Source organism: Aptenodytes forsteri, unplaced genomic scaffold (assembly GCF_000699145.1).
Source record: "Aptenodytes forsteri isolate BGI_AS27 unplaced genomic scaffold, ASM69914v1 Scaffold227, whole genome shotgun sequence".
Lineage (NCBI taxonomy): Eukaryota > Metazoa > Chordata > Aves > Sphenisciformes > Spheniscidae > Aptenodytes > Aptenodytes forsteri.
The window spans coordinates 3,648,073-3,669,386 of record NW_008795365.1 but is presented as its reverse complement, the minus strand read 5'-3'; the positions used below and the strand labels follow the sequence as shown (position 1 = coordinate 3,669,386).

The following is a 21,314-nucleotide window of genomic DNA, read 5'->3' as shown; positions in this document are numbered from 1 at the left end:
AACAAAGACCGTATTTTCAAAAAGACAGTAATTAACTTATGAGAATACAGTGAACAAAAATGCAGTACTGTACTTATTTATGTACCTACTTAGCATTTTATGTCAACTGCACACTTTTGCATAAGGAGACCAGCTAAGACCAATTACTGCTTCTGGAATCCACCTACTACAAATCATATAGACCCAATTTTCATTTGTGACTCTTACCTACACTTACCCAGTCCATTGCTTTGTTTTCAACAGAAGAATATCTGATTTACATTAGGGTAAAGGAAAAGAATCATGCCCAAGTTTCCAGGTACCCTCACTAGCAGCACAGGTATTCTTTTTGCTGGTAGCAGCTGGCACATGCTAATTAGCAGGAAAACCAAATTCAACTATTTCTAGTTTTGTAAAAACATTTAAGAAGAGAGATGGCTCAGAATAAAGTCTCAGCATATTACAATATGCTCTACTGGAGGAAATAACCTGACAAAATGAAATTTTCCATTGCCTTGCATCACACAATTTAGAAGGAACTTGAAGCCTGAAAGACAGGAAATCTCCTTAAAATCTGCTTGTATGGCAGATCTGCATTAGGTTGCAAAAAATTATTAGAAAGTATGAAAAGACACTCTTGCCTCCCCACCACTCACAAAACAAACAAAAAAAACAAACACAAGAGCTGATAAAGAAACCATGAACATAGCCTGCTGGAAGTGTTGCTAAATGAGCCATCTATCTCACAACACATTGTATGATGAATTAGCACAACAAGCGATTCGCCTGAGTAAAATAATCTCTCGAAAGTTAGAAGCTCTGACTGCTACTAAGACCAGGCAGCCTGGGAAACAGAAGACTACTGTAGATTTCAGGGTGGTTTTGCATTAGAAAGGAAGACGACAAACAACATGCTGGAACTGGCTGGTGATTTGAAAAAGGAGGGAAATTAAAATCAGTGTGATCACTTAGAGACATGATAGGATGCTTACACAATGGGCACAGTGACATCTATCATGCAAAAATACCATAGGGGGGAAGAATTGGGAGGGTGGTAAGCATAACTATACTGCTAAGACAACGAGAAAGAAATTTTATACACTCTGAAGACAAAAATGCACATCCGAACCCTGTTCACAACTCAGAGAGAGCTCAGCTGTCAGACTCACAAAGTGCCTGGGTTATAAAGTGTCATTACATTCTAGGATTTCATATTTACATAAAACAAAGTAAATCAGAACTAGTGCAGAGGCTACTATTTTGAATTTATATACATCTAAAAAGAGAGAAAATTGTTACCTATAAAACTGAACTAATTTCAATGTAATACTCTAAAGAAAATTGAAAAAGAAAATGCTAAGGAATCAACTAAAACAAAGAAATCAAGGTTACAAGGTAGGTATTTTGTTATTTGCAGAAGATGACTACTCTGAGTTTTATCTGCTGGGTGTATCAGGAAGGTTCGAAAAACCAAATGTAGCAACACAGGCATTTGTTACTCAAGGGGTCACGACAGCAGACCCCTTATGAAGCAGAGATGCATCGGAGTGACTCATTTTCAGAAGGGACTTGAGGACAGCACTTTACAATACTGAATATTTTTCTGGGTATTCCATACTTACAAATAACATCTATCGTTCTGAGTTTCTCAGATCATAAATTGCAGAAAATCAAGCCATGCAGAAGTCATCGACATGGGTGGTACGAAGAGCAAAAACGTCCTAGTATCAATAGGTCACAGACGTTTGTGACTATGCTTAGAAATAGAAATGCCTCACAACTGTACAAAAGAGGTTGCACTGCTGGTTGAAGAGAAAATGTGTAAGAGAGGCCATTGACTAAATTATTAAAATATACACCTTAGAGAACATAACCTATATAGAAAGTCTCACTCAATACAGATATGCTGGACCTTTTGGATAATGAAAGTACAGCAAGTATTTTTGAGATAACACATATGACATTAACATTACAGAAAAAAAGTTATAGGATATATTTTGTAAATCGCATGGTCACATGCCATTTTAAAACAGAAGCATAAAACACATCCATAGATCAGAACTGAGATTTTATGTCCAACTTTAATGTTGTCATTTCTTGAATTACAGGTAACCTATCAATCCAGCTTATGCTTCCTCTTCTCATAGGACCTCTAAGAAATCACATATATTGAATATATGAAGTTTCCCTAAAAACACATCCATTTTGAAACGAAGTACTTTGCTTAAGTAGAATAAAACCTGATAGCCACTCTTAGAGCTGACTTGCTCTAGTTCCAGTTATAAAATCTTCTTACTGTAGAATTAGTTTGTATTTTTTATATTTTCAAAGAAATTAAAATATCACTTGCCAAAAATATATATATGTACTTGTTATTTGTAGTTGTAACTCGGGGAACAAATGCACCTTTTAACAAACACCTCTTCTTAAAGTAAATGGAAGGATTTAAGAAAACAAAATACCAAAACCTTAAATTTTATCTAGAAGTGAAATGGCATGAAAACAGGACTAAACAGACTCTTCCCAATAAAATCACAACAGCTGAAACTTTTCTGCAAATGTAATAACCTTCATGACAGTGAAAGCACAAATATGAAGGGGTTCATTTTTGTCAATGGTTGTTTAATACTCTACTTTTAAACGCAGCACATCACTGGCAAATTTCAACACTTCTACAAGCAAACAGATTGAGCACTGTAAACTCTGTGAACAAGTGAGTGTTGTTATTGGCAGGGATATTTGCAAAACCATTCCCAAGATGCAGGCACAGAGTTCAGAATCTCTGCTATTGAGCAGATTTCTATTGCTCATTGGTACCACTGAAACACATGCATGCACACATGCAAAGTTTAGCAAAATGTGAAAGTCTGTTGAATAAATAGACAAATGAATATCCATTTCCACTGACTGGATAATAGTCTGGGTCACTAAAAACCTCAGTTCTACTTATGCTTTTCTGCCCTGCTTCCCTTCAACATTTGTTCTTTCTGGTTTACATGAACCATCAACAAGTAAGGACGGAGACACCATATCACCGCATGCATATGTGCTTTGATTAATTCATTAGGGACTGAAGATCATTCAGATTTACTAAACTATATTTCTATAGGTTTATTGTTACTAAGGAAGGTATTGCCTGTATGCTATGACAGAGACTGACACAGCTGAAAAGCTAGGAAATTTTTCTAAAAGTCTTTACAATATTACAAAAAAGAGGGGTTTTTTTCCATCTAAAAAGGTTGAAATAAAGCCACAATAGATAGCAACAATTACAATTATTCTGATCTTCAGTATCCAGATTAGAGGCTGTAAACTCCTCATCAATAATGTGAAAACCTCAGTGAATGTTTCATGCCCTAGTATTATGTCTGAGAAATAACTTTTCAGACTCCATTATGTCCGCCATGAACTTGATCTTTCACCTCTAGTGAAAATCCTCTTATAACTATAATTCTAAAGTTAATGATGAGAGATTTCATTTGCTTTCCAAGCACAGATAAAACCTTTTTGAAATACACTCTCACTGCCATGACCTTGGTCTATGACTTAAGAGTTCACCAGATGTAATAATTTACTTTGCCCCATGGGGCTCATTGAGATTTCCTTTTAAAAGGTTTTGGATATGCAGTTGGAGCTGAAACACTCACACAGTATGTATCAAAGTATACATCCCTGTATACACTACAGACAGTTTGCAACAATATCAACAAACAAAATGAATTTAGATCATTACAAAATATAACAACAAAAAGGTCTAGCTAAGCAAAGTCATCCACATACTAGAAATTCAACATTTTGGGAATCTTGCTGCAATAATCCACAATACTTGCTACAACAGGGAGTTTCAAAATTTCATGGAAGAAGTAATATATGTAAAATGGCAAACTAATTTGGGAAATATACCGTTGCTCTGGTCTTACCAGCTCAAAAACAATTCAGTTCAAGCACGGTAATATTCTCTATAGTTTATGCGCCACATAATTACCAGAATTGCTGCATTAGACTACCTAGTTAGTATATGGCTGCTGACTTCTTTGCTGATACGCTGTGCACTAGCTTCTTTGTTTACTCATGTATTTCTTACTAAAGATCATCTATTTATTTTTAATAATAAAGGGAAGTCAAAACTACTGTATTCACCACAATATAAGGCGAGTTTTTTGTTCCCCTGAATCTTGGGGAAAATTCCTTCAGAAATGTTATTTACCTTAAATTCAAGCACTTCCTTGCAGCCTTAGTCAAAAAGTACATAGCTACTGCCTCACAGTGTTAAGTGCACATCAATGAACGGTAACATATTGCTGAGCGTGACTGCAGCTCCTACCAGTTCCCACTTCGCCTCCGCCTCGCACTGTCTCGCAGAGCGGCCAGGCAGTTGGTGCTAACTCCCTGGGGATGCGTACGAGGGCCTGAGGCAGGGCAGGATTCGGAGGCAGACAGCGTGGACCTTGAGAGGTCAGGCTGAGGGTGGTGAGGGGACGCAAAATGCCAGAGAAGCAAACAGACTGGAGCGGCTTGTGGTGGGCATATATATGATGAGGTACTGAATGGGTTGGCAAAGATTGTATTTAATGGTAAAACTACTTCTCCCCCACCACACAGATGAATAATCAGGGGCTGTTGTGCTTTTCAGGGCACTCACCAGTAGAGTGAACGCACTAATGCTCCTTTGCCAGTCGCCTGCCCCTCAAAATTCCTAAACGCTACCACCTTCTCATGTGAGTACAAGAGTTTAAGCCTCTGCTACAGCTACTCCGAGTGGCGTTGTCTCCCCTCTATCCTTGTTAATTTAGAAGTGGCAGCAGAAGTAGTGGATTTCAGACAGAAAAGGCCATATGCACAAGGGAACACCTGCGAAAATCCTAGCTGAGCAGGACAGCACCCGGCTGTGGGGACTGCATGTCTGAAAAAGGGTTCCCAGGAGGCATGTGGTTTTCTTCAATATGTCTAGAAACAGTTTACCAGCAGCTTGCTGTCTTCAGACTTCATAATAGGGCCAATATTTTCCAGAAACTGGAGCCTAAATAATGCTTTGAGATCAGAGAAAGTTTGCTGCTCTACTGCTCTCCACATTTTTTGCCAAATGCTCTAACTAACAAATGAACAAAAAGTCAGTTTAACAGAAAAATATAAACTGGAAACACTTCTAAAATATCCTGTCTTCTCATAAGAGTTCTATAAAAACATTTTAAATAAATTTGGGCTTGTTTACTTTATATAAATAAAGGAATCTAGAGATTTGTTCTGTCTCTTCACAGAGATAAGGTTTTCCTCATAGAATATAAGACACTTTCTTAACATGTATTGAATATAACAATTTGACAAACATTTTAGAAGACAAAAACCTTCACAATGTTCTTTCATAATCATAATGATGAAAAAAGGATAATAAAAATCAGTTTAATTTCCTTGAAAAAGAATGAAATTTAAAGATCATAGTAATTTTAACTGAAAATCCTTCTTCATGTTTTACAGCTATGATTTCCACAAATCAGGACTTAATATTGCACACCCAAAAACAGAGTTAAAGAAAACAAATTACAGAAATACTGAATTTGCAAGCCTGATTGCTTTCTTTCCTATATATTAATACTAGCCACTAAGCAAATTTATTCATACCAGATAAAAATGTGCTTGGATAGAAACAAAAACTTTCCCAAGCTAAATGCTCTGAAGCTTTGATTTTAACATGCAAAGGACACATTTAAGAAAGGAGAAACAATGTAACACTATCTCTTTACAAGCCAGTGTTCAGAACTTGCACATTTCAAGAACAGTAATGCTATCCTTGACTAAATCCACTAAATATATTCCTAAAGGGCATTTTGTCTTCTCAATAGACATGTTTAATTTTTATTTATCTGCAGTGAGCTGCAAACAGTCATATGTAAAAGGTATTTCGCAGATTTCAAAATGTTAGCAATGCTTTACACATTATCATTCCAATTGTTCTTTTTAGAAAGAAATACTGAATTAATTCCATTTTTGACAATCAATACTGTTGCATATCAGCTTTTGCTAGTTTTATAAACACGTTTTCACTCCCAGTCACAACGCTGGGGCCACCAACAGCCATGTTAAACCATTTGCAGTAGTACCCCTTTGCGCAAGAGGGTCCAGGTCCACAGAGACAGGTGAACACATGAACAGACATCAAAGGAGCCATCTTTATTGTTCATAGTAGAAAATAAACCACCTACAAGCAACAGACAAAGCTGAATAGCTTCTGTTCTGCTGTATCAGTGATTTAACACCAATCCTAACATATGCAATGATTAAACACTTCATTTACTATTAAAATTAATAATAAATTAGCATTTGCTTTGTTAGCCAACAGGTGTGGGACAGCAGAACCAGAAGCACGTCACTGGATTGCAGTGCCGGTAAACAACTGCATTGCTCTGCCAAAAGAGAGCCATTAGAAAGTGACCCTTACACAGTGAATCCTGGCATCGTGCAGTCATTCAGTGGAATTCAGACTGCATAAAACACTCCACTGCAAACAAATCACTTGTAACTTTTTGAAGCTGTGACCTTCAGAACAATATTTCCAGCCTTCGCTGCTCTCCAAGATAGCCTTTCCTTTCACAGACTGAGGAAGGGAGAGCAGGTAACACATTTCCCTTGCTATAAAATATCTGCAATCTCTCTTTCAAACAGCCATAAAGATTAACCACCAGAGAGTACAAAAGCTGAATTTTCGGGGGCCAGTAGACCCCACCCTCTGCAAATATTTTAATAGAAGTATTACTGATTTGCTCAAACACTTAAAAATGCTTGCTTTGCATAGGCAATGCATTTCATACAGCACTCCCTGCTAAATAAAGGAAACTCTTGCACACTATAATTTTACACTGAATTAACCTGCAGACCAAGACAAATACAAAACCACCTCGCTTTAAAAGGCCATTTTTGTCAAGCATGAGAGCAAGACTCTTCTTCTGTCCTGGCTTCTTCATGCCACAAATGCTTTCAGGGTCACTGAATGTCCTATAGCAGACAAAAAACTGGTCTCCCCAGTCAAGCACTGTAGAATAGCAACAGCAAAGCCTCTGAAAACACTCTTGTTGAAGTCAGATCTAGGACAGCTGGGCAAACACAGGTGTAAAAACACAAGGCTATGATGATTCCAGGTAGCTTCCAACCACAACCCAAGCAGTTTAGTGTAATTTAAACAGATAATTTTACAACTTTCTAGATTATGGCAGAGCTACTACAAGCACCCCAGATTTGGGAAGGCTGAACATGCACAAGGCTTCAAGTTCTGTGTCATACATCTAACAGTACACAAAGTTGTGCAGTTAAGAGATTCAATATATTTTCTTGCACTTCCCTGATCTCTTACGCTCCCAGGAGTGCAGGAGAGGGGCTTTTTCCACTGGACGCCTTATAAGCCATATGAAAGACCCTGAGTTAGATGTACTGGCAACCAGGGACAAAATTAAATCTTTTATCACAAGTCTAACTCAAACACTGATACCTTAGGGTAGTAAATCAGCTGCTTTTCAAAGTGTTGGGAGAATCTGAAACTTTGTACAAACCAAAGTAAGGAGTTTGGGGGTGAAGTGTTTGAATATGGGGATTTCAGAAGTCTCACTGTTAGCCTGAATTTGCTTCCACTGAATTAAGAACAGAGCTGAATGCCTTTGAAACTTCCTTCCATTCTGAACAGTTTTAATAGCAGATCTGTATTAGAACTATTAGTGATAAATGAAAGGAGAACAGTGAGAGAGGGGAAAAAAACCAGAAGATTCCACAATTGCTTTGGGTTATAGAAGACTTGAGAAGACGATGAGGAACTCTAGAGATACCTAATGGAGCTGCGTGACTGGGACACGTTATAGTGATGAAATTTATATTGTAAGCAATAATTTGGGCTACTCCTATGCATTGATGGATATAAAATGCACTCACCACTCAGGGAAGGAAAAAACCCTAAGTGTCGATAAATAGTTCAATAAAAACCATCTGCTCAAAGCACAGTAATGATAAAAGAAAAGTAAACTCTTAGGATACATAAAAAATTAGACTGTAATACTAGAATAGAGTGGGTGAATTTAATAGCACAACAGCTCCTATGTACATACAAGGCTTATGCTGACACAGTTAATTCTTTATATTTGTACATGTGAAGTACAGACATCTTCCCTAAATTTGTCCTCTGACACCCACATACATTTCCCAGAGACTTCAGTGTAGTATCTAATGGTAGAATTAGTTACATTTTCATTTAGAACTATTCAATCTGTGTGGGCAGACAAAATTTATTACTTTATTACTTTTACAGTACCAAATTTAAAAACAATAGAATGAAATTACTTAACCTTTCATAAATAAAACCTAGAAATATGAATATTTTAAGTGCAATTTGGAAATCAAATTTTAGACACCAGCACTGTAAACTTTGACTTACATCTAGAGAAGAAAAAACTGTATTACAGAAGACAACTAAACATCATGACACATACAGTTTATTTGAAGATCTTCCATGATTTTGTTTCATAGTGTTCGTGTGTTACCTTCCAAGGGTAAACGCTCAGTACACTGGTGCATCGGTGTATGAATCACAAACCATTAGAGCTTGTAGTTCTTTTTATTCATTTTATTTTGTTTTTGAAAAGGTTAATGTACGTGTATACACAGTTCAAAGAACTTCAGATATTTTTAGAGAAATCAATATCTTTCCTGTGACTTTACAGTAGTGTTAGGGTTCACTTTTTTGTTTTTACTTAAAAAACCCACCACTCTCAAACAGAGGAATTTTCCAGTGTTCATTTCTCAGGAAGTACTCATATGCTCTTTATTTCAAAATATCAGTTAAAACTATTGCATATAATTTGTTGGCAAAATGTTACTACTCTCCCTTGATTCTTTTCCAGAAAGGCTAGCTGTGGCCCTTGCAAATTTATATTCGGTTTTATGTTCTACATCTGCTTCAAATAGCAAATCTAAAAATCAATACTAGAACTCTTTGTTTACTTTCTACCTTATTTCATAAATACCTTTCTAGCTTTCTTCATTATAGTCTATTTTATATTTCAAAAATCTTGTCTTGCATATGCAACCCCTTCTTTCACAAAAGGCATAGCAGATCCACATGAAAGTTGCAAAAAAAATGAAACGCCACCTTGATTAAGAGATTTTGTACAAGCTACACCTTAACTGAACAAAAAAAAACTCAATGGTTTTGTTGTGTATGAGACAGCAAAATAGCCAAAGTATTCTTCAACAAAATGAACTGTCTGCCACGATTTATCTGTACAATTCCATCACAGCTCTTGCCTGTTATGTTACACTTTTCAAAAATATGTCATTAAGCTGCCATAAAAGTCATTGCAAATTGTTTTTTCTCCCAAACTGATAATAGACTTATAGATCTAATTTTCAATCTCTTTTCTTCATTACTTTGATTCTTAAGGAGAGTATGACATTTGCTGTCTGAATACTTTGTAGTAATATCTGGCATCTCTACAGCATTTCTGTCTGAGGATCTCCGAGCTTTTAATAGGTTTGTCTTTACAGCACCTTGAAAGGCTGACATATTTATTTGTGTCTCTCTTGCAGAAACGGATAGTTAGAAGCAGACTTTTAAAGAAATGGGTTTTATAATTTTACTGAAAAACTACAAGACTTTTTGAAAAAAATGACACAAAAAAGCCTTCTGTGCTGTCAGACGCTATAATGTCATTAAAATCCTGACCCTTCACGGCTCAACAAGAGCAAAGAACTGAAGTGAGGCCTTCTGTTTTTCATTCCAATTTTTTTTAACTACATGGACTGTCCTCTTCACAAATCAAGAGACTTCATAAGTGTTACTGATGACAGAAACAACTAAGTAATTGAGAAAATATCACCAAATTAAAAATTAGATTTTGATTTCTCATGGTGATCCCTCCTTATTTTTTGCCAGTGTACATAAGAACATTGTTTTGTTCATATTGGGCTTCATATGCAGCAAATTAAATTCAGTACTTGAAACTGGCTTTGCTAACAAACTAAATGTATTTGCAACAAAAGCTAGGAATAGGCTGTTTTAGAAAGTTGTTTGCAGGGTTAATAAAAGTAACATCATCTAGGAAGAGATCACAAGAGGAATGATGGAAAATCAGGGTGAAGAGGGAGAAACAGAGAGAAGAAACAAGAGTTGAAAGAAGAGCTAAGACAACAAACCACACATCATACAAAGACCCTCAAGAATGGGTCACAGAGTCAACAGGTGTGAATTTGTAGCCCTACTGGACAAGTTGTATTTCGGCTCATCACCTCAAGAACAGCTACTTCCACCAAAACAAAAAATAGAATAGCCATAAATCATCTTCCTCTCCTCCAAAAGCCAAGATTTTCAGAGAGCACAGAGAGTTTCCCTCCCCGCCGCTTACATCTCTCATTTGCCAACACCCCTCTGGACAGAATGATACTAGCTCCTAGCTAGTCTGAATTATATAGGCAGATCTTTGGACAGAAATTTTAATCTCCACCATACCTTCTTCCAACAACCACAGGTAAATATCTTCCAATGCCGCATATCAGACATTTTCAAAACATGGTACCTATATCATTACTAGTACACAAGTTATTCTGAAGTGGTACAGAAACACTGTCTTGAACAGCTGAACACCTCTGCTGCTGCCCCTGCCATCAATGGCGATATGTAAGGAAATGAGATTTGAAAAGTCTGTCTTAAGTCTTATGTAACAAGCAGTACTGAGAGTGAACTAGTCACTCCATTTTCTTTGCAGCTAGAATCTTTTGTTCTTCCGCTCTGCTAATGCCAACACTGGACTTCTCCTCCACTGATTACGGCAAAAAGATCTAATATACCTATAAAATCCGCTACTGGTTTTCAGTCTGATTATCTCTTTGCTGTCTTTCCATTTCTTTCTTATAAAGCCAGAGATCTTTTTCCCCCCTATAATCCCTATGACTTGTGAAGAAGGCTCTTTCCAGTCCCCTAAAACAAGCCACAAAACCACTCACACATCAGAGCTAAGTGAAGATGTTAATCTTCACCCTCAAACACCAAAAGACTTGGAAGCCTTTTGGCTTCCAAATATAATGCTTCTCCCCACCATAATGCCACAGCTACGGCAAGCAAAGGTGCTAACTGGCTTGATTTTCTTCCCTTATTAATGGAAGGCTACTGCTGACAAAGGGCTTTTGACAAAGATTTATTTCCTCTGGAATGCCCCAACCACCAAAACCAGCGCCCACCTGCTCATCTACCAGGCATACTGCAAAGTAATACAAATGGCTAACATGGTAGAGTCTGGAAGGCATGCCTAACAGCTGCTAAGACTAGAAATTTGAAAGCGGTATAGATCACAGGGTTGGTGATCAAATGATGTATAGGAAGAAGGAAGACCTGTTTTTGCTTTGGACAATTTTACATTTGCACTCTTGAGTAACTGTTCAGCTGTTGTATTCTTATACACAGATCAAGAGGACTTAAAGCTTAGATATACTTTTTTGATATACCATGTGTTTGAACCATCAGGAAAACAAACACTGGTAGATTGTATAGTTGCTATTAAACACTGACAGTTAAATAATAAAGATTTTTAGCTTACCTGGGTTTGTACTTACAATCCCAGAACATTAATTTTTTCAACGATGAACACAGTTTAATCAGAATTCTTAGTATCAGCTTTGGTGACCACACCTTCCTTAGCCAACAAAAGCAAAACATTTTATTTTGTGCCCCCAGGCATGTGTCAATTAAAAAATCAGATCCTTGTAAGATTAACAAAAATGTCTTCCTCTTACCATCTCACAACCAAATTTTCCAATCGATATGCAGCAAAATCCCCCATCCAAGTAGCTTCTAATGATGTAGACTCTCTTTCTAAGCACTTGACCAAATACTTAATCACCCTGTCCCAGCACAATAAAATATAGCTCTTACGTAAGGCTTTTCAGCATTGATCTTCAAACACTTCACAAAGTTGCCATTATCCATTACTGCTAACACCAGAGACACGATACCCCACTCTGTTTTACCCAACAGGTTAATGACAGAGCTAAAACTAGTATCCATGTTTCCTCAGCCCCAGGGGAGTACTACTTGTACCATGCCATAGTGCCTGATACTTCTTTGAGAATAACCCAAGTCCAAACTAGCATTCAACAGTCACTTCTACTTAGATAAAGAAAACCTAAAACCCTCTACGCTGTCATAACACAGTCAACTACCACAGCTCTCATGTGCAGTGTTTCAAGAAATCCAAAGAGGTCTTCAGAGCACTTACTGAGGGTGTGCCTGTACGCTACAGCAGCAGGACACTTCTCAGACTAATTAGCTCATGTGGAGCTCCCTCACTATATTGCTTCTGAGCAAGCTCATTTATCTCCATACTATATTAACGCAGTGTAGATACACCTTCAGACAAATCAATTTCCCTTCTTCAAAGGGATACACACTTGACGAGGCAAAAGCAGTTTAAGAGACATTATTATGAACAAATGCTCTCACGGTACAATCACTTATATTGCCAGTTCACTCCCAGGTTTAAATTCTTCGTATATCAGAATGGATTTAAATTAAAATGGGAAAAAATGCATTGTTCTGCTCATGTCAGAAAGAGAAGTACATCAATAACAGCTTAGGTGAAATTTGGCAAGGAGAGATGTGAGAGGGTCTTCTCCCCTAGCATGAGGGATGTGATTTGCATCCCCCTGGTGGGATGAGGGAGAGAATCATGGGATGGGGGAGAGAATCAGAAGAGCAAAAGTCAGAAAACTCGTGGGTTGAGATAAGAACAGTTTAATGATTGAAATAAAATAAAGTAAAATAGTAATAATAACAACAAAGTTGTAATGAAAAGGAAAATAACAAAAAGAGAGAGGAATAAAATCCAGGAAAAACAAGTGATGTAACTGCTCACCACCTGCTGACCGATGCCCAGCCAGTCCCCAAGCAGCGGCCCCCCCCCCCAGGGCCAGCTTTCCCCCAGTTTATATGCTGAGCATGATGTCATATGGTATGGAGTATCCCTTTGGCCAGTTTGGGTCAGCTGTCCTGGCTGTGCCCCCTCCCAGCTTCTTGTGCACCTCCTCGCTGGCAGAGCATGGGAACCTGAAAAGTCCTTGACTTAGTATAAACACTGATTAGCGACAACTAAAACATCAGTGTGTTATCATATTATTCTCATCCTATCCAAAACACAGCACTATACCAGCTACTAGGAGGAAAATTAACTCTATCCCAGCCAAAACCAGGACACAGAGAAGCACCAAATTCCAAAAATATGTTTGCATTGGAAACTTCCTCAAGTTTGGCAATAAATTTGCCACACACTTTGTCTACACTGAGCGTGTTTAAAGGGTGTTTTTCTTTTGCATACCATCCTAGAGCCTGACTGAGAACTCTCAATTCCCAAGACCCAGTTCTTGATTCACTCTATCTGTAAAAATCACTAACAAGGTATGCATTTTTACATTTGTCTAACACTGGTTTGGTACAGAAGAATTAGAGGTTCAAGCTTACTTTGTCAGTGATTTATACAATTACTTATGCAAGCCTCACATGATAAAGTTTCCATTTTTCAGCTGGTATAAAGTGAGAACACCCTCATCACCCCAGAAGAATACTACCATAAAAAGGTTAACTATAATGGTCAAGAAACTAAAGTACCTCTCTCACTCCTGCACACAAATGCTGTATGATATCGCCTTCAACTAACCAATCACACCTTATTTTTTTCCAGAGGATCTTCTCCTTGTTCTAAGGATAGGACAGACAGTGCTAACATTGAATGAGCACTCATTCAATACTTCATTCCATCATACTTCATGATGCCTCACTGTGGCATCTTTGTATAATTTACAGCAGCTACATCTAGAATCATAACTAGAAAACTTCTCATTCCTCTGTTGATCACTATTAGGTACCTGAGTTATTTCCTTATAATAACTAATTACGCCACAGCACCTCCATCAGACAATTTTATGATTCTTGTTTTCAGGTAGCAAACTGGGAGACAGTGATGTGCATCAGGATTGCCCGTAATTAGAGATGCTTGACTTGAGATGCTTTGGGTCTCTCTTCAGAGGATAGAGCAATTAAACAGCACTTTGTCAGTACAAAGTACAACTTCAATCTATTTCAGTGCCATCATGTGTTTTCAAAGCTGACATTAATCAGTCCCAAGAGCCTGAACTCAGAAAATGAGAAGTACACCTAATAGCTGTATTTAAAAAATGTGGTTGAAGTGACTCACCCAACCTCAACACAAGAGCTCTATGGCTGAATTAAGATTTGGCTCTAACCCTCCAGAACAGTGCCCTAGCTTTAAAACCAATCTCTTTTAGTGTTATTCTCTCCTTTCCTCACCTACTAGGTCTCATCCACCTTCACCAGTTATGAGGAAGCAGATCTAAAGGAAACAACCTCATTAATCAGCACACCTGGATTAATTTCCTAAACGCAGTCTACCTGGTCTTCCTGAATATAGCAAGTGTTTTGTGGATAAAGAAAGAGTCTGAAATGACATCAGCATGTGCCATTTTAAGGCAGAAATATAACATGACCAAATTGAGTTTGCACATACAACTTCAATTCTGGCATTTCCTATCTGTTGAGAACTTTGCATTACATCACTGTCAGAGAATTCCACGTTCCCAGAATTTTCATTTCATGCAGTTGCAAATAACAATGTAAGATTTAAATGAATTTTTGTGTCTCCATCATCACTTGCTACATTTGCAGCTTCAAGCTTGAGGAACTCCTGCTACAGGGCCTCTTAATACTAAACACCATCCAAACAATCACTGCAAGGGCAGTTCTTTGCCACAAAGCTAATGATCTATGGGATAACCAGTACACAGCATGCGAACATTATACGGTTAGGAATTACAATGCAGCAACAAGCCAAAATCTCCTAACACCAATTTCTATCAGAAACTTTTCTATCACCTCAGAAAACTGAGCTTCTTTCAGTTTGAACAATACCAGCAGATAACACTATTTCTCTTATTCAACGCCAACACAATACCCAAGCTTCAATTCTAAAAGTTTTTACAAACCACAATAGCATCACATTGCAGCCAGTGTTTTGCCACACGAGCTCATCATAACTAAATATTTGTTTGAACTTCTGTTTAAAAAAAGCAATCAAGAACAAAATGAAAACTCACCTCATTCCCACCAACAGCTTTGGTTAAAATCACTGCAGAAGACACAGGAGGTGGCATGCAGCCTACTGTCTGTAAGCTGAAAACAAAAAGAAATGTTACATTCCTCACATGATGCAAACACTATGCACCCTAAAACTTACAATACCAAATAGCTGAGTAGAAACAATCATCACCTGTGCAACCCAATCAGTTTGCATCACAGTTACAGCCCTGCACCAGCTGGCAGGATTTCTATGCCATCTCTTACCAACCACCACAGTGAAGAGTCACATCACTATTTAAAAACCCAAACACTTAACCTCTCTATGACTCCATTTCTCCATCTGTAGTACTGTATCTACCAATCACAGACATCTACACATCTATCACAAAGATAACTGCATCACGTGTCCTGATGTAGTGAAGTTTGTAGTATGTTTTGAGATACCTGTAGCTATCTGGAAAAAAAAGAAAATAAGGGTGTAACCCCCTATTTTCTTGAAAAAGCTGTTCAGTGATAAAAACCTTTACTGCTAAGTAGAAGAGTAAGAAGAACCATGCTTGCTATTTCAGGTTCCCCCTATTCTTTGTTTTTCATCAACCCTTACTAAAAAAAAAAATAAATCACAATTAAGCTTTTTATTTCCTGAACATTAAAAGGTCATCAAATGTTTAATTTTTATGCATGTTTTCACTTCTTGGAAAAATCACCTTACTTCCATTAATCAACACATCAAAAATCTTTCTCCTGCATTTCAGAAATCTAAAATACGCCATTATCATCTGTCATTTTTCCATTGTTTGTGTAGCAAAGTTATCGATGTATATAGTAAAAGCTGTTGCAAAGTAAGAAAAAATGGTGAGCTTTCTTTTGTTTTCAAAGACAGTCCACAAAAAGTGGTTAATACAAAAATTAGTTGTATCAAATGTGTAATTAGAAACAACAAGAACGTATCACAATAGATTACAATTAAATTTGGGACTAAGTAAAATAGGCCTTCTGAAGAAAAACTGTGTTGACTTAGAAGGAACAGTAAGGCATGAAATAAAATAGTTTACAAAACCCCCAAAAGCATAGAATCTACATATGTTTTCAAGTACCGGAGTCTGAGACAGTATTTTAGTTCAGATCAATTACTAGCAGTGAACTTCTTTGCACTTGTAACTCTTAGTCCACCCCTGAGAAACGCAGTGTCAAAAAGCTATTGCAAACAGAAGTATTAAATCCAAACAATAGGGAGCATACTGTACTGCAACTGATAGGCTGCAAATATACAAAAAGCTTAAATAGAAGAAACAGGTAAATGACAATGATGGTATTCAGTTTGTCAGCTACAGACACTGTGGAAAAGGAAAGAGACAACCAATGTAAGCATTACGTAAATCCAATCACAAAGTGCCAAGTACCACCTTGGAAGTACATTGTACCTTTAGCTTACAGTGAAGTAAGCTACGGAAGCAGAGAGTTGTCAGCACTTAGGATAAGCTCATATTGAAAAGAAAAGAAATACAGGAAAAAGAAATTGTGTTTAAAGTTTGGAAATATTAGTGAAAATATACAGCAGACAAACACATGTTGATTCTGATGTCCATCCCCTACATCGGTTGTGATACTGTTCTCTCTCTTCTACGTGGTCTCTTGGCAGTCAGCTCCTTGAACTTCTCACCTGCACTAATAAGGGGTGGATCAAGTTCAAAGTTATCCAGAGAGGTATGAAATGTATGCAAGGGCATTCATCTCAGCTGGCAGGGATTTTCCACACTATAAGAGAAAGGTTTAATAACACAATCTCTGTGAACCCTCTCAAATTTAAAATAATACATTTGGAAATTAAAAAAAAATAAAAATCACTATCGAGCTATGGTTTTAAATATTCTTCATATGAAAATATTCATCTACAAAAAAGCCTGGTACACACTAAATGAAAATACTTTTAATCAGGTATATTGAAACATGCACTTGACAGCTTTTTTTCTTCTTGCTTTGTATCAACTACATGTAACACTACCAATATACAAAAAAATTCCTCTAATGGCCAACAGATTACTATAGATAACAACCAACTGAAACATTCCACTGGTTCAGGCCATGCTATAAGCACTAACATCAGGGGTCCAAACACTTGCTGAAGGGCGATAAATAATACCTATTCTGCTAATACATTACAGACAACTGAGTGGTAGGGTCAGAAGTCACATATTTTAGATATGGAACTACCAAAGCCGTACCTTGTACCAGATCTTTGCATCTCATGCCTTACCACCTGTGTTGTAAATGCTATATGCTAAGAATGGCAGAAGAGGTGAACCTGTGCAAACATTAATAAGTTGCTTCATGCTCCTTTTCAAAAAGATCCTGTCAATGCAAAACCTAGTCAGCTAACAAAAAATTAACTTAAAAGATGCTTGGGATGATGTCAGTTTCTACCCTATTTTAGATAATTGCAAAACAACAAACCTCCTAATATCATCCCAGACAGAGAGGAAAAAAAATCCCAACTGTAGAAACACAGATGAAAAGCTGGGACCATCTGAATCTGCCTCCCAAATAACATTTACAGCAAAACAGACCGTTATAGAGGATGGGAGAATCTACCATTCATTCTGAAGCAAGGCGGGAAATTAACTGTGGGCTTGACTGTGCCTTTTAGGCATAACCTTGTGTAGAGAGTAGTGGAGAACTACAGTCCCCAGGGTAGCCACCCTGCCAAAGTGGTGCCCTTGGGAGCATATGCCCATTTTTCCAGGCCTTTGTGAGGACTATCATCTAGCTCCCACTACAAGCTATACTAAAAGTGTGATAAGGAAGTAACTTTGCAAAAGCCTGTCTTGTTCCCCTCTGTTTTCATTAGGGTACTTCAGTGTTTCTAGGGAATAAAAGCTACAGCTGTGGGGCATTAGGATGAACTTCTGGTTACACAGAGCAGCCAAGGCACAGGCAGATCCTCACATCCGCTCCTCGCTCTCCTTTCACGTACCCATACAGCACCACGCAAGTACTTGCTTTAAAATGTGTTATCCTAGAATTAGGACAGAGCTCAGTATCTTCCGCACCTGCATAGCACTGAAGGTACACTCACATTCCAGTGGATGCCTGCAGAGCCACACAATGGCTGCTGCTCTGAACATGTCCTGAACAGCAGTATTTATCAAGAAAGCACTCTTTCAAAAAAAAAAAAACAAACAAACCACCAAAAACACACCCAACCCAAAAAACCCATCTCCCTTCATTAAATTCCTCAATCTGTCCATTCTCTGAATGAAGTCTCAATACAATAAAGTTACTGCACTAAAAGATAAAACACAGCCAAAAGAGAAATAGTACTCAAGGAACAAGTGCTTGCAAGACAGCTTGAAACATATGTAAGTATACTAGCTCACTGGTAAAACACAGGCGGCACACCTTCATGAAAAATGAGGGTGGTTTAGGCTCCACATTTAGGGAGACACACATACAAGTGCTTCTCTTTTTAAAAAAATACATACATATGTAGTTTTACACACAGTTTCACAGGTGCGTATGTATATACATACACATAGACTTGTGCATGTAACAGATCATGTCCCTTAAATACTAAGAACCAAAGTGGCGTAAGAGTCATAGGAAAGAAGGGATGAAAAGTGCTGCAAGGAACAAAACCCACAAAAATCTCTTGCACCTTGCACTTCAGAAACTGAGACTCCCATCGATTAGGAGGGAATTTTGGCTCACTGTGGAAAATCATGTCTCTGTTCCAGCTGAAGAAAAACTTCACAATGATTTTACTTTAAAGAATAACCTTTACTATGAATAGCCAAATGCAAACAGACACTGTATAGCAACCTTGTTATTTCCTTGATGTACTAATACTGTTACGCAAAACAGCGCTAACTTTTAAATGATGTCATCTCAATTTCACCTTCTCAGTATCATTTGGACCACTTCACACTTGGTGGAACGCCCAGAGAAGCCTCTTAAAAACAAAACAAAATGCTCTTTTAGGTTTAGGCCTTGTAAAAACATAAACATGAGCAGCTTTATCATTAAACTTTTAAGACAGGGAACTCTCCCCAAACAACGTTCCACCAAGCAGTAAGAAACAGTGGGGATTCTTTAAGAAGTTTTCTAAAATACTTGATTTTTGCATTCAAACATTCCAGCATAGCTGCATGGCACTAGGTATTGACCTTTGATTCTGAAAAAAGCTTTTTATTTTTTGGATTTTTCATAACATCTATCACTACTGCACCATCAATGCAGCTTTGGAAGCACACATTGGCAGAGTACACCAAAGATTTAAAACACATTGTTTGCATGGTAATTTAGCTTCTGCTCATCTCAAAGTTCTCCTCCTACAAAAACTTTACTCTCTTTTTTTCTCCCCCGCCCACCATAATTTAGGTAGGAGCAGATACTGAACCCCAGTCTCGACACATGCAAGAGATGCTCAATACAGACTTTAAAAACAGAAAGGAACACCAGTATGTGGCATACATAGTATTATTCACCAACTTATGTTTTTCCTTCAGCATTCCTTTTCTTTCCTCCCCATCCTCCTTGAGACCCAGCACAGCACTTCAGCTGTGTTTTGTGAAAGAGAAAGCTAACCTGTTGCAAGCTCCCTACATATGAAACTAACTAACCAGACTTTCTAAAAATGAGACCAGGTTCCTGAAAGGATAATCGTGCATGTACTGTGTTTTCGACAGCAAAGTACTGAGGCACAAAAACAACCAGCAAAACCTGTTCACAATACGAGCCTTAAACACCCATTGCAGTTATGATAAGCAGCCCTTTAAGACGACAGCTACAAATAAATTTCACTCCATTATGCTTAAACATACCCTTTTAAAAGCCATTCATTTATAGGTGTGATTGATAATAGCTGAAGAAAGAGCCATATTGCTGTTGGGAAGAACACAAGTGTAAAAATCTGGACAAAAAGGTGTAGTTTCACATGCATCAAAGCACTTGTCAGCTCCTGCAAAAGAAAAAGAAGAGAGGAAGTTGCAGTCATAACAGCTGAAGTAAGATCACGTTTGTGCTTTTAAAACTAGGATCATCTTTATAATACAAAGAAAGTGCATGCCAGAAAGGCACCTTTAGAGATTGTCTGATCTCCTCTTTAATAATGAAGTACATCCAGACAACATAAAAGCTCTGTCTGCTCCTGTGCATTTTTCCAAAAGAATTGTCCACCACTTTAATAATAGCGTAGCTCTCATAACGGTAGCTTTTCACCAGGTAGCCTTAGCACTTTGTCACTGCTTCAAAACCTGTGTTAACTATGCTGACGGCCTGTTTACTTTATTGACTGCTGATATCAAGAGGAAGGGAAACGTGTAGTGTCCACGTGATTTCAGGTTTCTCTAGTCTAAAGAGAGCCACAAACTGTGATTCTCATTTATGCCGTGAAAAAGGGATGTTTGCATTCCAGACAGTCATCATTTGTGGTGGGTTTTTTTAAGGAAAGACTAACAAACATAAAAAGCAAAGTAATCTGTAGATTTTGATTCTTTATTGTATCAACAAATAGGAAATTTATAGAAAAAAAAATCAGACTGATAAAGAATAGCAAAGAAAGAATATCAAGATCATAACAAGCTAACAACAGCTAAGCCATAAAATTCAGAGAAATAAAGTGCAAAACACCTCTGGAGACTGACAAAACAAACAAAAAAAAATTTAAATCATGTAAGAGCACTCCAGAGAGGTGATCAAGTATCCTTATGCAATGAACTCTTCAGTCAGCTCTGTGTGTCTCTGTTTCTGCCTTTTTGGGCACCGCAAGGATCTTCTACACAGTCCTTGAGTACAAGGAAAAAGCCTTGTACATTTCAGCTCATTTCAACTCTTACAGATTGAGAAGAAAAAATCCTTTTCCTCTCTCTCAAAATAACTTGCACTCTCTTCAAGTAAACAATGCAACAGGAAAAGAACTGATGGCACTTTTATTCAAAACATAATTTGCTAGGATTATCCACCTGATACCCCAGATGCATTAAAAAAGAAATATATAAAAAAGTGTATTTTCATGTACAGTAATGCAGCAGCCAATCTTCAAATGCCACCCCCTCTCAGCTTCAAAACAGTTGAACTTTTATGAAACACAATCAAATACTGCATTTTCAACCATCCAAATGCACACTGATGTAATTATACATCTGGAAGTACTAGCAATTCAGCACCATGTCCTTGTTACTTTATTTCTTGTAATAAAATCATCTCCCAAATTTGGGTTAGG

The 21,314-nt window shown here is 37.5% G+C and overlaps 1 protein-coding gene across 1 annotated transcript in view; it reads right to left on the bottom strand.

Moving 5' to 3' along the window:
- The window catches only part of SLC10A7 (solute carrier family 10 member 7), a gene marked incomplete at its 5' end in the record, with an annotated part of 150,493 nt that overhangs the window by 122,997 nt on the left and 6,182 nt on the right, over positions 1 to 21,314 (bottom strand). The window contains 2 exons of the mRNA XM_019472334.1: positions 15,112 to 15,187; positions 19,915 to 20,051. Of these exons, the coding sequence (XP_019327879.1) occupies positions 15,112 to 15,187; positions 19,915 to 20,051 (213 nt within the window). The remainder of the gene's footprint in view (positions 1 to 15,111; positions 15,188 to 19,914; positions 20,052 to 21,314) is intronic.